At 36.3% G+C, this 16891-nt stretch overlaps 2 protein-coding genes across 2 annotated transcripts; both read right to left on the bottom strand.

Moving 5' to 3' along the window:
* Window positions 1–4402: 4402 nt before the first annotated feature.
* Window positions 4403–6252, bottom strand: pl8l1 (plac8-like protein 1; the record flags this gene model as incomplete). The annotated part of the gene is given in 4 exon segments (NM_001201216.1): window positions 4403–4884; window positions 4993–5129; window positions 5352–5482; window positions 6226–6252. Coding segments are annotated over 3 exon segments (348 nt in total). The 3' UTR covers window positions 4403–4785.
* A 468-nt stretch (window positions 6253–6720) lies between these two features.
* Window positions 6721–16583, bottom strand: mrps15 (mitochondrial ribosomal protein S15). Its single transcript, XM_017475504.3, has 8 exons — window positions 16326–16583; window positions 12584–12646; window positions 10757–10832; window positions 8390–8438; window positions 8144–8228; window positions 7949–8007; window positions 7168–7359; window positions 6721–7034 (listed from the first exon to the last, which is right to left on the bottom strand). The coding sequence occupies exons 1-8, from the start codon at window positions 16468–16470 to the stop codon at window positions 6921–6923; spliced, it is 783 nt and encodes a 260-aa protein (XP_017330993.1). The 5' UTR covers window positions 16471–16583; the 3' UTR covers window positions 6721–6920.
* Between the last annotated feature and the right edge of the window lie 308 nt (window positions 16584–16891).

Here is a 16891-nt window from a genome sequence, read left to right as displayed (position 1 = left end):
TACTAATTCTGCCAAGATGAGTGGTCAAATATCCAACCAGAGTTCTGCCAGAAGCAGGTTGATGGCTACCAAAAGCGTCTGCTTGAGGTGAAACTTGCTAAGGGATATTCAACTAAATATTAAGTGTGCTGTATGTATATTTTTGACCCTGTATTTATAATTTTGACCTTGTGTTGACTACAGAAAACCCCAAATAAATTAAAACTCGTGAACCAAATTCTTGTTAAAAAAAAATATATATATTAAAGATGTATGTTTTACAATCATTCTGCCCCAGAAAAAGAACAGTTCAACAAAATTATTGAAAACCCAATATTGCCATGACATTCATGTTCATGATGAGCGTATGTAAACTTCCGACTGCAACTGTAAACTAATCTAATGTTCAGCAAAAGTCAAAAAGAAAACCACCATGATGCTGTATGATGTCAACTGTGATGACATACATATGACATTCTGATTCACAGTTGCTGGTAATTCGGTCAAATTGTTGTAACCAGGACAAGCGTCAGCAGAAACAGTTCTGGAGGCCCACACAGAGGAAAATAACATAAGGGATGTAATTATTACATTAGCATATGTTTTTGAGGATTAATATAATCATTCATCGATGTTTTATCAATCAATGTTTCAGTGTATTTTGAGAGACTAAAACACCCCTTTGCATTTATCATATTCAAAACTTGAATGTAAACATATGTGAGGAAGAACCAAGTGCTTTACTCAATTCAAGTCAAGTCAAATCATGTGGCTTTTTTGACATTTCAACCATATACAGCTGGTACAGTACACAGTGAAACGAAACAATGTTCCTCCAGGACCATGGTGCTACATAAAACAACACAGTAACCACATGAGATGACAACTAAATAACCACAACTAAATAAGACCTACAAATTTCTCCATAAAGTGCACCTGCAAATGTGTGCAAACAACACAAGACAATACAGTAACTACTAAACAGGAAAAATAGGCACAGTAAGTGACAGTGTAGTGCCGACCAGTACACAGTTCTAGTATGGAAGTGTCCGATATAACGGGTAGTGCAAAATGTATTGACATGGGGAAAGAAATGAAAAGTATAAGTAGTTAAAAATACCATTAGCCATAAAGAAGGATCTAAAGAGCACAGTGTCAAAACAGCCCAATTTTGAAGAAGAAGCCTTTATTTGTCACATATACATTACAGCACAGTGAAATTCTTTTCTTCGTATATCTCAGGTTGTTAGGAAGTAGGTATTTTGATGACACGTATGTTTCAAAAGCAACTGTTAACTTGAAAATGTTACATAAAATAACCCCTTCCTGAGAACTTACCACAAAATGTAGCCCTTCTCATTTTTATGAAAGGTGCTAATAATTTGGCAGGTGACAGAACAGGTTGTCAGACAGTGGTGAGTAGCACTTGCAACATTGGCAGAGTTTTGTGGGGTGGGGGCGGAGGCGCAAACATCAAATCCCTGTACATCAAATGCATCCAGAAGAGAGCTTGAAAAAAGTCATTTGATCCCTTCCACTCAACACATATCATATTTAAGCCCCTTCCCTCTGGCAGACTATACAGATTCCTGATGACTGATGAAAATAGTTATTTCTTTCCTTCTGCCAACTCAACTCAACTCTACTCATAACTGCTCTTTAGTGGCTGCTGCAGATCCTCTGGTTCTCTCAATCTGAACTCCTGTAATGTTTGCACAGACTATACTTTATCACTCTGTTAAATCTCCGTTCCTAACTCTGATAGTGTTACTATGTAGTCAATACACCTACTTCAATCACTACTGCATCTACTTGTTTGTGTCTTTACTATTGCAATATTTACATATTCCTCTGCTAAATATGACTCAGGATTAATGTATATAAAAAAAAATCCATTTATAATCCCGGATGCCATTGCTGTATCACTCATTTTAAGAACACTTGTAGTTTCTCTAGTATCTTGCACATGTTGTCTTGCCCTGCAAATTACTGTTTAGTTTACTGTTGAGCTGTACCAAACCCACGTACCCCAAACATAACTGTGTGGTGTTAAAATATATTTTTTAAAAATCATCTTTTGGTGAGGACATTTCCAAAGTGTACCCAATTTCACTGGATTTGGTACATCAAGGAATAAAGTACAGTTTATTTTTATTTTATTTTATTTATTTATTAATTTTTTTAGAGCAATCTGGTTCAATAACAATCTGAAATCTTGAATGATGTTAGTCATATCATGGTAATGTTTCCTGGCATACTGTGATTCATGGTCAAACCATGATGAAACTAAGCAATAACTAAGCAATAACGAAGCATCATATCCTGCTTCAAAAGTAATACTAATTCATTATATAATTTTAATAATATGTTTTTTTTTGTGTAACTTTTTATGATAATTATTGAATCAATTATGAATTACATGTTCATTTATTAGGTAATTTCAAATGGAAATAAACTGAAGTACACTCTGAGGTTAAATGGTAAATGGTATGCACTTATATAGCACCTTTTAACCCTTTAGCAGTTCTACAATGCAATTTACACTGTTTCTCAATCACCCACTCACACTCAGACTCACACACACACACCAATGCTAGTAGAGCTACCATGCAAAGCACTAGCCTGCCATCGATAGCAACTTTGTGTTCACTGATTTGCCCAAGGACACTTCGGCATGTGGAGGTGTGTGGGCCGGGGATCCAACCGCCAACCTTGCGATTAGTGGACAACCCGCTCTACCACCTGAGCCACAGCAGCCCAACAAAACAACAAAGTTCCTGCATACTTTGGTTTGAAGAAATCCTTAAAGATTCTATGTAGAACCTTACTAATGGTTTCCCTATTAGAGAGGATTCAAAATAGAATCTCTTTATGAAACTTAGAACCCTTAGCCATCTAAACAACCCTTGAGGAAGAGTTTACTTCATACATAATTACAGCTTAAAATTAACATACCTTCATCCAGGATGGTTATGGGCTGATGACCACTACTCAAGAAACTATTTAGGGAAGTCAGTACCAATAGCTATATATAGAGGGAGATTCTACTTCGAAGCCTCTCTAATAGGATAACCTCTGTAAGCGTTTACATAGAATCTAAGGATTTCTACAGAGGAACAAACTAAAGAATGCTTGAGCTTTTGTTTTTTTTTTAGCCTCAGAGTATACTTCACTATATACAATTTCAAAATTACCTGAGTACCTACCAAAAGTGGCTCATTGATACATGTGGGGAGCGAAGGCTAACCTGTTTAGTCCGATCTCACAAAAGAGCTACTGTATCACAGGTTGCTGAAAAAGTTGGCTATGATAGAAGGGTGTCAGAACACACAGTGCATCACAGCTTACTGTGTATGGGGCTGCGTAGCTGCTGACTGGTCACAGTGCCCATGCTGACCCCTGTACACTGCCGAAAGCTCCTACAATGGGCGTGAGAGCATCAGAACTGTAACATGGAGCAATGGATGAAGGTGGCCTGGTCTGATGAATCATGTTTTCTTACACATCATGTAGACAGCTGGGTGCGTTCTTGTGTCCTGGCATTCATGTGGATGTTACTCTGACATGTACCACCTACCTAAACATTGTTGCAGACTAAGTACATCACTTCAAGGCAACAGTATTTCCTAATGGGAGTGGCCTCTTTCAGCAGTATAATGTGCCCTGTCACACTGCAAAAAATGTTCAGGAATGTTTTGAGGAACATGACAAAGAGTTCAAGGTGTCAACTTAGCCTCCAAATTCCCCAGATCTCAATCCAATCGAGATCTGTGGGATGTGCTGGACAAACAAGTCTGATCCACTGAGGTCCCCCTTGCAACTTACAGGACTTAAAGGATCTGCTGCTAACATCTTGGTGCCAGATACCACAGCAAGCCTTCAGAGATCTTGCGGAGCCCAGGCCTCAACAGGTCAGAGTTGTTTTAGTGGCACAAGAGGGATCTATGCAGTATATATATATATATATATATATATATATATATATATATATATATATATATATATATATATATATATATATATATATATACTCTTTGTGGTTTTTCATGGTTTAGATCATTTGTGTAACCTGAACAAACCCTTCACATGGTCAATTGTGTTGACATTTTCTACTACATATAGTTAAAAAGCATGTATCTCAGAGGTTAAGCTCAAATGTTAAAAACTGAGAAAATTGCATTTAAATATTTCATTCCAATTCCACTGAAATAAGCCCCACCTACATCTACATATTTATATTACATACAACATTACAGTCAAATACTAAAGAATTTATCACTTTGATTATTAGGATCATCCACATCAATCTCAGTCTCATGAGCTTAGGTAAAAGTCATTCACAGCATTTAAACATGAACAAATAATGCGACTGATCTCTGTTCATGCCAACACTGCTGGGGAAATAATGTCTCAGTCAGTTCTGTTTATTATTATGTCTTTTTTATTAGGTCATTTAAACATTTTAAAACTTTGTCCAGTGTTATCTGTACAGATTAGAACATTTCCACTTGTTTTGGTAAAATATATTATATTTTCTTAAAGTAGAGATGTGAAAGAAAAAAAAAAGTTGCTCATTTTGGCTGTTTTCTGGGGTTTTCCCAGATTGCTACACATTTAACATAGATCATTACATTTTGAAGGTGTTTTTGAATTCATATTTGGTACAATAAATCAAGTCAAATCAAATTCATTTGATTGTTCTGTTACAAAAATTATAATGAAAAAAAGAAAGGGAAAAAAGAAAGGACAATACACATCTCTAGCCTGCAGTGATGGGGTTCTCTCCTACAAAGCACAGTTACTTAATTAGGCCTCTCCATTTCTAATACGAATTTCTCTGGCCATTCGACATGTCTCAAATATTCCACAGCAGCAGGTCATTAGGGCGTCATTGCATATTGTACCCTATAAAAGAAATGAAAGATTAAGTCAATTTAATTTAGTTTATTGTTAATTTATAAATGAAGTCTAATAGTCTCTGGGCAGGAAATTTCATGTTCTAGGAACACTCACTTGAATGCCGTAGGTCAGTCTCATGTGTGTCCTCATAGCGGCCATGCCTCCAGGAACACATGCAAGGCATGCGTTTTCACCATACTTATTTGCTGTGTAGCAGCTCAGTGCAATTGGACAGATGCAACCAACGGCACCTGAAAAGTAAGTCAGTATGGAGAGGGGGAGAATATCTCAATCAAAATTAGAAGTAATATATTCAACATTGCTGTGAATTGACCATTATGAATGGAAATGGGAAGTGGTAGCTCAGTTCTTTAATAGTGAACGAAAGGTTGTATTTTTAACCCTGTTTGTCTACACTCATAGACCATTAATTTAGTTATGAAGTTTGGGTTATCAGCAGTGTGAGTACTCACAGACGAGGAGGTCACTACAGCAGGAGCAGAGGCCAGTGCTCCAGTCTCCTGTCTGTACGTTGGTGCCATAGGTGGCTGCACCCGGCTGATGAGTAATGACTGGGTTTGACATGTCAATGAACTGGTGTGCTCTACAAGGGTGTAAAATGTTTCCATTTGTAGAGTAAAAAAAATAAACAACAGAAGCATCAGCTGCATGGAGTATCAGTGTTGGATGAAATACTCAGAAAGCCTATATAAAGCAGAACTAAGGTGATATCATATAATGCTGTTTAAAGTGAAATCTCAAATTCCAGAAATTTACACCAAAATTACCTCAAGACTGAAAAGCAAATGCTGTACAATTCCTAAAGTTTGATGGAAAATTATGCAGTACATTACTAAATATCTGTGCAATTTTCCCTTGAAGAATTCTAAATTACACTCTAAATTTATAAAATATAAAGGACCAATACTTTGAAGTTCAGCAGAATTCACTCGTACCTTAAATGCTTAGTTTATGAGCTCAAAAGTGACAAGATGTTAGTGGATTAAAGTAAGTTAAAATTTAACTTGCATACTGAGTGATAGAAAAAGACAAAACTATAAAACAAACACCTCCCTTATTGTTAGTGTGTATATTATTAGCTTGTTTTAAAGTGTGTGATTTTTAAAAATATAGTGGACTGATTTTGGTTATATAGAAGCAATAGTCAGTGAATCTCTGATAAATTCTAATTAATCTGAAATCTGCCTCTCACATATAATCTGTTAACTGTACATTAAAAAACAAGGCAAAAGCAAACTAAACACAGGAGAGTGGCATAAATAAAAAAAAAAAGAAAGTTTAACATTTAGAAAAAAGTAACATCAAATGTGAAATGAAGGCACTTACCTCGCCTGCTACTCTCGAGCCTCTCGATCTAAATCTTTGAGCACAAAGGAAGTTGTGACACCACCACGCCTGCAAGTTTCCGAAGCTCACTACAAACCTCATAGTGGCTTGATCAGAAGAGAACACCGTGATCACTCAGAGCAGGAGGAAATGTGACCGAATTCATGATTAAACAATAAACTCATACTCTGACCCAAGTTAATGAACACATCTCACACATTGGACTGCCAATCACTTCTTATAAGCAAAATAATAAAAATAAAATAAAAAAACAACAACAAAAACTGAGCACAGCCAAGCTGTAGAATCTAACCACAACCACAAATGCATCAAGTTGCAGCTGCTTTTATCTTTGCTTCACCCTTTCATTAGTCAGTCTGATAATCTGATGTACATTAGATAAAGAAAAACAGTTCTGATGTAATCCAGTACATAGAAGAAAGTTGAAACAGCACAAAACTATTTAATTCATAATAGTGATAAATGGACAATATGAACGTTTCCCATGTTTATTAATGTTTATCATAAAGCAACACAAATAAAGAACACATCAGATTCGGCAAAGCATCAAAAATATTTTCAACAGAAAACAACAGATGTCAGAAGCTTCAGTATCCATTTCTCTGCCAGTTTGATTAATTTTGGTTATGTCACATGATATTACTGTGTAATAATATTTGTTATGGTGGATTTTATTATACTGGAGTCCCCAGGGTTTCTGTAGGATTAGAGCTTGTGTTCCTAGCTGCCTTCTGAGCAAGAGCTTTATTTCTCTTCTCTGCCTTTTGCTTCTGGACCTCTTTGAAGACCTAAGATGCACACAGAAAAAGGCATAGATTAATATGAGTGCAGAGACTTGTGCAAAAATGATCAAATGGTGTGTTTTTGCCACTTCTAAGAATGAGTGAAATTAGAGATTAGTCTCATAGATCACTGTGTTACCTTGATGCAGAGGGCCTTCTTTGCAAGCCAGCGACGGGTTGCCCGTCTGTAGTACTCTGGAGGGAAGACGTATGTGATCCCTAGCTCTGCACAGACCTTCTCAAAGGCATCGTATCGTGACCTTCTCAAGTATTTGAGCAATTTCTTCCTGCGGTCAATGCTCATCAGCATCCACCTTTTGTTAGCTTTGTCCTGATACAAAATAGAACAACAGAGAAATAAGATATGGATATGATGCAGCTACAACATTGTTTACCTTTTGTTTTAAAATATCTATATAAAACTACAATAATCTCAATTCATGTATACAGTAAATGGCAGAAATTTTAGAACGACCCTGATATGACAATGTCCTCCTGTCTTAAATTCCTTAAAGTTTCATACTTTTGTATTCTTTCCCTTATGACCCCCTTTTTTTTTATATCACATGGATTGCAATTAAGTCAGTAATAGCTCCTGGAGAAGAAAAAAAAAAAAGCTATTTTAAACCAATGCATTTTTCAAGGCAGATAATTAGTGTGCATGTATTTAAACTGTATATATTTATCTATATATAGTGTGTTATTTTTGCCAAATACTACTACTATTTCTGTGTAAAGTTTATTTTATACAACATTTCTGCTCATTCTTTTGAAAGATCGATGTGAAACGTATTCTTTGTTCAGTGTGTGCACAGGATATCCTGCTGCTCGCTGAGGTGGCAATCAAAGTAGTGTGTGAAGTGCTCTCATAACTTTAATGAAGCAGAGAAGATAGATTGCACTTGTTCTCTGTTTCTTACCTTAGGATGCTTCTGCAAATGCTCCTGAAAGTTGCGTATTCGTGCTGTCAAAATGGCCACTATAATGCAAGCAAGGAAAGTCCATTACAATGACATCAAGCCAGGAAATTACATTAAAACATCCGTCTGAGACAACCTGAAAGTGAAGTAGCAAATGCTCTGCTTATCTTATTGGGACCAAAAAAAGGAACCTACCCTTGACCTCTGTTGTGTTTCGATCATTTTCATGCCTCTGGACCTTTGCAATTAGCTGTTCCTCTTTCAGGCGCAGTCTTTCACTCTGGATGTAGATATTGTTAGTTTAATGTTTAAATCATGTATGTAATATAATGCTTTAAAGAAATGTAAACATGGTACCACTGAAACTTTAACAGTATTCCAAATAAAGTGTACATTAAAATAAAAATAAAACAATTGGATATTGGAAACAGTGTATCATACATGATTTGCAAGCTCCAGTGAGAGAAGCTTCCTCACCACATCATCAACCCTGAAAACACATGATGTAACAAAATTTGTGTAAAACACTGAAGGGAAATATTTGGAACTTGGACAATTAAAGGAAGTAAAAACTTTTCAGTGTAGCAACCCCCCCCGATTTTGTCAGTTAAAGTCTGGTAAAAGACAAAAATGTATCACATTTAAAACATTTATTCTGATATATTAAAATGATTTATTCATATCTGGCTGTTACAACACAGTAACTGTTTTGTGAAGCAACTTGTCACTTGTGATGTAGCAACATTTGCGCAATCGTAAAATGCTCAAGCTGTCCTGGTATTCCATCACAAAGAATCTCTGGGCTTCTTCTTCTTTTTATTGTTGGTATTATCAATAATAATAATAATAATAATAATAATAATAATAATAATAATAATAATAATAATCCATCCATCTTTTATACCGCTTATCCTTCCTTCAGGGTTACGGGGAAACCTGGAGCCTATCCCAGGGAGCATCGGGCACAAGGCGGGGAATAATAATGGTAATGATAATAATAATAATAATAATAATAATAATAATAAAAAACTGTTGAAAAGTTTGAGTTTAGATTAAGTTTGACTACTCAGGTATTTTTTTTTTATCCATAGACTGATTGTGCAGGTCAACAACTGTCTTTTGTATTAAAAGCTATTTTGTTCTTCCTATTTATACCCCTAAGGACATTGTCAGAGGCAGAAATAGTTCCTAAAGACTGAGATCAAGTTTAAATTTTTAATCAATGATGATTCCAGGTTTGCCTTTATTTTAAATAACCTATGGCAATAATACCATAATTTAAATGTTTATCCATTCTGTGTAATGTTTCTTTATTTATGTCTGCTAGCTTTATTCATATCTGGCTGTTTAAAAAAAAAGAAAAAGAAAGAAAGAAGAAAAAAAAAAAGAAATGTATTTGTCCAGTTCACGTTATTAAATTGTCCAAGCTGTCTTGAGGTCATGGCACAAAGAATCTCACTTTTTTATAATTATTTGAATTTTATTTTTTTTTTTAAAGTAAAGCAACTGTTGAAAGGTTTTACATTTTTATTTTTAAAAGTAAGATTTTTATATTAGCGCTAAGATTTTTATGCATAATTTCTATAAATGTTTCAGTGTTCCCATCTGTCCCCTCATGATGGGCACTTTTTACTGTTCAAAAGCATCTGCATGAAACCACCAGTTCCATCTTCCTGACAGAAATGGTATTATCTAGCATCTGTGTTATCTTTGAAATCTTTGATTTACTCAATGAGTGGTAGGGAAACTATTCAATCCAATACCGCAAAGCCCTGCAGAGAGTGGTGCGCTTAGCTGAGCGCATCTCCGGGTCTGCTCTCCCCTCTCTCCACAACATCTAATCATGTTACTGGCCTGTTGCCAATTAACCTCCACCTGTTTCTTTGTAGTATCACTTACTTTTCCAGCCTTTTGTTGTCCCCGTCCCAACTTATTTGCAACATGTTGCGGCCATCAAATTCCAAATTACCTTATTTTTTCCCCTTAAAATGGTACATTTCCTCAGTTTAAACATTTGATATGTTTAAATGTTAGTCAATGTTCTATTGTGAATAATATATGGGTTTATGAGATTTACAAATTATTGCACTCTGTTTTTATTTACATTTTACCAACTTTTTTGGAATTGGTGTTGTACACCAGGCATTGCAGTACAAGAGCTGCTACCCGCCCTGATAACTGTATGTTGCAATACTGTATGTCCACCTGCTGCAATCAGGCAAACGCTTCGGTAGTTTAATGGCTAAAACTGAGAGGCTTAGGAGGGGCTTCTTCCCTCACGCCATCAGACACCATCAGTCCACTATACAGATCCCTTAGGACTCCATAAAGAATCTCTTGTTACTCTGCACTCCATTGACACTCTGCACTTTGCATTTTGTATCGTTGCTACACATACTGCATATTTTGTACATTAAATTTTTTGCATATTCGCCGCTTATTTTGCACATCCCTGTACATATATTTCATATCTTATTCCATATTATGTCAGTCATTTCTGTTTAAAAAAAAAAATTATTTAATATTTAATGCACAGTCTAAAGAGGAGTAGACCAGATTTTCATTTCACTGCAAGTTATATACTGCATATAATTGCGTTTGTGACAATGAAAAAAAAAATCTCAAATATCCTTCAGAAGATTTATACATTAAACAAAACACTTGGCAACACATCTGCAGGGTTTGTTTTTTTTAAACATTATTATCATTCACAGGACTTGCTCCATGGAACAAATGAAAATTATGGCCCATAATAGGATGCACATATTAACACTAACGCTAAGCCAGACAACTGAACAGGAAACATACGTGTGAGCCAGTGGAACAGAAGCATATTCCAGTTTCAGCATTGATGGTGGCAGGTCTTGTAGCTGACTCTGAAATTCTGTTTTGAGATGGAAATAATTCAATTCAACACCAGCACTAATCTTCACATTCAAAAACATTTACAATCACATGCAACAATAGTAATATAATACAAATCAGGGCTGGTATCTATAAAGCTTTTGAATATTACTGTCAAAAATCATCTCAGACTTTTTTCTATCTAAGTAGACTTTGGAGTTAAAAGCTAGTTCTTAGAGCAACTCATATTGAAGAGTAGGAGTTAATCCTAGGAGTAAATCAATCTTAGGCATGAAGTATGACAATCTCATTTCCATAAATCGATCCACCACACCTCATTTCTGTATTACAAGCCAATATAAGTGCATAGGAAATGTACACAGTTACATCTTCTCCATATTTACTTGTGTGAGGACAATCATCATTCTGTGTTCAAATGCAATCTCCACTGGACCCAAACATAATCCCTGCAGCTGAGGTGGTGGGGGGAAAACAAACAAACAAACAGAGTAGATTTCAGATAAGAGAATGGTTTGCCGGGAGATTATGAAAATATGCTATGTGCTATCAAAATGCCAGATGCAGATTTCTGCCTTAAAAAAACAAAAACAAGAAGCCAGATAGATGATTATTTCCAGGTATAATTGGAGACTCTATAAAAACCCATACAAGAAGTTTACATCAATATTGGTCCCACATCATTTGTCATAGACCCATGTATGAGGTGTCAAACTGACCGACTTATTGAGGACAGGTGTGCTATGAATTTTCTAAGTGATCAGTATTCCGGAATTCCCGGCGCGGAAGATCAAATTGCCCAAAAATTCCCATTGACTTGCATTAAAAACTTTGAACTTGAAGAGCTTTCAAGCTACTTCCAAGAAACTCAGCACAGTCCTTCAGGTCGATCACACTGGTCAGGCTCTATTTTTCCAAACTAATCTCCGTATTCCCATTGCGGACGATGAAATTTCCCCACAACTCACATTCACTTACATTGAGGGAATGTTCAGAGCTTGGCTCCAACTGTCAAAACTCACACACACCTGAGTGCACATGGCCTGAAGCCTAAAAGTATCGGGACGCTGCCTATTGTCAAGCTCCGAAAGTGTTGGTACGCTGCCTAGCTCCAAGAGTGTTGGGATGCTGCCTAGCTCTATAAGTACTGGAACGCTGTCTAGCTGGTTTGGTTCTCTTGCAGTCACTTGCATCATGGTAGTGACTGCCCAGTGCCGAGTTTTACCATGGCAAGCACCACTCACATTTCTTCAGGAAATGTACATGTCTAGTTTATATTCATAATCCACAGGCTATTACATTGAGCCCTTTTTCTCTTGAGAACAAATTAAAAAAGCAGCCAGAGACGATGCATCCAAAATCATTTGTGCCTCATCATTTGCCTGAATTGTGCTGTGTTTGAATGCTAATTAAATCTGTAAGAAAAAGAAGGATAACAATGTGATACAATTAGTGCATCTTAATGAGAACTTCATCATCGATCAATTGCATTTTTCAGAACAAGGAAGACTGAGTGTGCATGTTTTTTCTCTTACTGTTCTTAACTTTCACTACTCTTAACCATTTGTGATATCCCTGAAGCACTCCTAAATACTCACCCATTTAAAAGTCCTCTTAAGGAAGGCTAAACAATCTTCCCATTCTTAGGCTTAAATATTTGCATAAATTTCCTGGTTACCAAGAATTTGTACCATTTAAAATGAAATTTTACACTAAGAAGTTTTATACATATCAGCCCTGGTAAATTTTTCCACCACCTTTACACAGCCTTACCTGGCTTTTTTTGTACAGCTCGGGCATACTGTCTCACTGGCTGGCTTGTGAGGGCTTCATTATCTGAAATAAATGCAAACAGCTTAAATATAATGTACCAGACTTCAGAAGTGAGAGAAAAAACTGTGATGATGCCTGTGTTTGTCAAATTATGACTGTGTTCTAGTCAAGAGTGATATTTCAATGAGCAATTTTGCCGAAATGCCAAGCAAACTAGGCCAACACTGAGCCACCTAAGCTAAAAAGTAATGAGAAAATACGTGATTAAAACCAGAGCTGACATGAAAGTCGCAGAAATGACACTAAAGGAAAACAGCTCAGAAAGGGGGGGGTCTGGTGGAAGTGACTTGGTAGCCCACATCCTTTCCACACACCCACTTATGAGTGTTCTCATGTCACCACATGCCTGTTTAAAAGTCACATACAAATAGTTGAGCATACAGATAGCCTTTTTCTCCTGGAACTATGTACTACATGTTATATTTTGAGGAACTGTACATTATTATTGTAAATAATGTCCCAGATATTTGAAATAACATAGGTAGTTATAGGCAGAAATATTGTCTTCTACATATCACTTAAACTTATTATTTTAATTTTCATTATCTTTCTGCTTTTTCTTACTGATATTACTTGCATAGACTACTTTTTAGATCCAGAGTCCACCACTGATGTGGCTTGTAACTCACTCACACAGGATAGCTTCTCATAGTATAGATACAAAGTATCTATGTAGCAAAAGTATTTAACACCTCTCTTTACTCTTACTGTTTCACTTTCATTACAACATTGCTGCTAAAATTAGAGCAACGTCATTGCTTCTCCCACATATAAATCTTTATGTCAACCACCATAATATTCAGCCCAGACCTACATAAGCTGGGTTATGGACATGGACACAAAACAGTGTAATATCCACACCCTGGTTGAGTGCCCATGTACATTTCCATATACCACACACAAAAAAAACGCCAACAACAGCAACAAAAACTATACGGACAAATGTTTATCACAATCTTACAATCACGCACTTATGTGGAAGTTCCCCTCACCCAAACCTGTTCCAGCATGACAATGTCCCTGTGCACAAAGCGAGGTTCATGAAGACATGGTTTACTAAGTTTGGAGTGGAAGAACTTCAGTGACCTTCACAGAGCCCTGACCTCAACCCCATCAAACACCTTTGGGATGAACTGTAACACCAACCGCACCCCAGGCCTCCTCACCCAACAACAGTGCCCAACCTCACTAATGCTCTTGTAGCTGAATGAGCACAAATCCCCACAGCCACACAAAATCTAGTGTAAATCCTTCCCAGAAGAGTGCAGGTTATATTAACAGCAAAGGGGAACTAAATCTGGAACGGGATGTTCAAAAAGTACATATGGCTGTGATGGTCAGGTGTCCACATCCTTTTGGCCATGTGCTTTGTATCTAAATTTGGATAATATATGTACATGTAATGTAATGAAGTATCATTAAACATTCCCCCTGCCAGTGAAATACTGAACAAAAATATTTAATTTATTTTATATTTAATGTATAGCAAAAGCTTTACTAACTGTCAGCTTAATATTTCTGCCTGAAGCCCTGTATGCCCTCTAGCATTAGTTAAAATTTAAACTTTGTGAATGTTCTAACTTTTTTTTTTTTTTTTAACAATATTTGCTCATTGTATGGAATGAAGCATTCAAACTCTTGAAAGAAACTCTTTTCTTGTGACCCAATCACAAACTGCATTTCATCAGGCAAATGGTGCACTACATTTATATTTACGGTATTACATTTATACAACTGAGCAGTTGAGGATTAAGGGCCTGCCCAACAGCGGCAACCTGGCATTGCTGGGATTTGAACTCATTACGTTCTGATCAGTAGACCGTCTTAAACACTGAGCTACCATTGTCCTACATCATTTTGTTATACCCTTAGTTCTGAGCAAACACTTTGAATGGGAAGCCTACTGTGATTTGGCCTAACTTGAAGAAGGCAAATTCTACATGAATCATGGGAAGAAATGTAAAATATATAATAATAACCATTAATGTACTTAATAATAATCTCAATACATTACATTCATGATAATTCCTTCTAAAGCCACCACTAAAAGTACAAAAAGAAACATTTTCTCAATCATTATACTAGTAAATGCCATCAACAGCAATAGTCTACACTACTTCAAGCTTCATTTGTTCAACATGAATTTAACCTGGACAAGAAGGATAACAAAAATAAAAACAGCACATGGAAACAAGTGAAAAGAAAACCCATACAAAACATGGGAGAATCAGTTTGTTAATGTGACATGATACAGTGCCTAGTGGAAAAGTGCTGGAAGAGCGATGCTTTGCATCAATGACACTGGGCATCTAATTATTAAGTACTTACATAAATTCAGTGGGTATTCAGACCCCTTTACTTTTTGACACTTTATTGGATCTTTGGACACTTTATTGGACACTTTATTTAATCTGAAATGGATTAAATTAACTTTTTGGGCCATTAATCTACTTTATGAGTTATTAATCTAAGCACAATAACCTATAATGACCCATAAACTAGAACTTGACTGAAGTCCAACTATGGAAAATTATATTCAATTGATATAAGTGAATATCAAACCAAAAACCAAGCCACGAAGTCCAAAGAACTCTGTTATGTTGAGACATAAATTTGGGCAAGGGTATAAAACCATTTCTAAAGTTTTAAAAATGTTCCCTGGAGCTCAGTAGGCTCCATCATTGTGACACATGTCAAACTCAAGGCCTATGGGAGAAATACAGGGGCCTGCATGTTGAAATATTCTGTACTTCTCAATATTGCCACACTCGCACATCTAAAATTCTCACCATAGTGTAGCAACTGCACAGCATACAAAAACTTGCATCTCGCATTTCTCTACTGCACTTGATGAAACTCACACTCGTTTCTAAAAACGATTCAGCAATAAATAAAAGTAAGGGTTTACTTTGTTTGATGAGGAAAAAAAAAAATCATTTTAAAGGCACAATCTACTATCAAACAATCTTTCCATATTAATAACATTGCCATAAAATAGTTTTAAACAGTTCCACTGAAAAAATAAATAAATTTCCATGTTAATAATAAGGGAAAATTACATCTTATGTCTTGTAAATCCTGATCTACATTTATTTTCCTTTTAGTACTGTAGTAAAACTCCAGCAGGCTACTTCATTAGCTTTGATTTTTGATTTACATCCACAAACAGCTATATAACACACTATACGAAAGATAATATTTGAAAACCCATAATAGGTGCACTTTAATTTCAAGATGGCTGAAAGACTTCATCAACTCAAATAAAAACATTGGCTAAATTTAAACAAACAAACAAACAAACAAACAAACAAACAAACAACCTAGACCTCAGTAAAATGTTGATGCTAGTTCTGTGTATCCTGCTCCTGTATTGTAGTGTGTTGTACTACAGGTCTGAAGAAAAAAAATCGTTAAAAAGAGTTCTATATACAGGAGCGAAAATAAAATCCCTCTTGACCCGAGCACCCTGTAGTGGTAAATAATGGTACTGTATACATAAAGGCAGCACTGACACATCAACCCACAGTGGATAAACTAAACCCAATAATTTGTGACGGCGAAAACAGCGTTGTTTGAAAAATAAACACATAACGATTCGCTACTGAATTACACAACTTCGCTAAATCGAAATCATAAACACATGATGCACGATTTCCTCTGACATTGATGAAGACGGACATACTTTTAACTGATGGAGTCGCCAGCCAGGGCACGTTAACATAGCGCTGTTCCCTGGAGCTACAGTGACCGTGTAGCCGCGCCGCTAATGGGACACTCCAGGCTCGTACAGCCGTCGCTGTCGATTTCAGGCTGTGTTTTAATAACATTGCCTTCGTAGATATCTATTATGTAGTCAACAACAGTCTAAACGTGTATTTGTCCCTCTCACTGAACGGAAGGCGCCATTTTGCCGACCCTTTTTCTTCTTCTGCGGCTTGAGCGGTCACGTGACAAAACGAGCCCGTTACCGCCACCCTCTGTAATGTAGACTAAATATTTCGATATTTCCGTCTTCTAGCCTCCAGAAATAAAAATCAGGGGTGCAAAACTGGTCAGTGCTGCACTGTCCTTTACTGTGCCTATTGTCTGGTGCACCTTATGTGCAGTAGTCCTGTGTATATATTTGAAGTCTTATTTACTTCTGTATAGCCTACTGTATAGTAGTTTTGTGTAGCACCACGGTCCTGAAGGAACACTGTTTCATTTCACTGGGTACTGTATCAGTTGAATATTGTTAAAATTACAATA

The sequence above is a fragment of the Ictalurus punctatus genome, chromosome 1 (genome assembly GCF_001660625.3).
Source record: "Ictalurus punctatus breed USDA103 chromosome 1, Coco_2.0, whole genome shotgun sequence".
Classification (NCBI taxonomy): domain Eukaryota; kingdom Metazoa; phylum Chordata; class Actinopteri; order Siluriformes; family Ictaluridae; genus Ictalurus; species Ictalurus punctatus.
This window is presented reverse-complemented; position numbering and strand designations above follow the sequence as displayed.

What these genes read in the sequence shown, in the direction of transcription:
- mrps15 (XM_017475504.3), bottom strand. Translation starts at nt 16,470, where the DNA reads ATGTTATTAAAACACAGCCTGAAATCGACAGCGACGGCTGTACGAGCC. An exon ending in ATTTGCAGAAGCATCCTAAG is followed by an intron (nt 7,360 to 7,948) that starts GTAAGAAACAGA and finishes ATTTTGTATCAG; the next exon opens with GACAAAGCTAACAAAAGGTG. An exon ending in AGAAGGCCCTCTGCATCAAG is followed by an intron (nt 7,035 to 7,167) that starts GTAACACAGTGA and finishes TGTGCATCTTAG; the next exon opens with GTCTTCAAAGAGGTCCAGAA.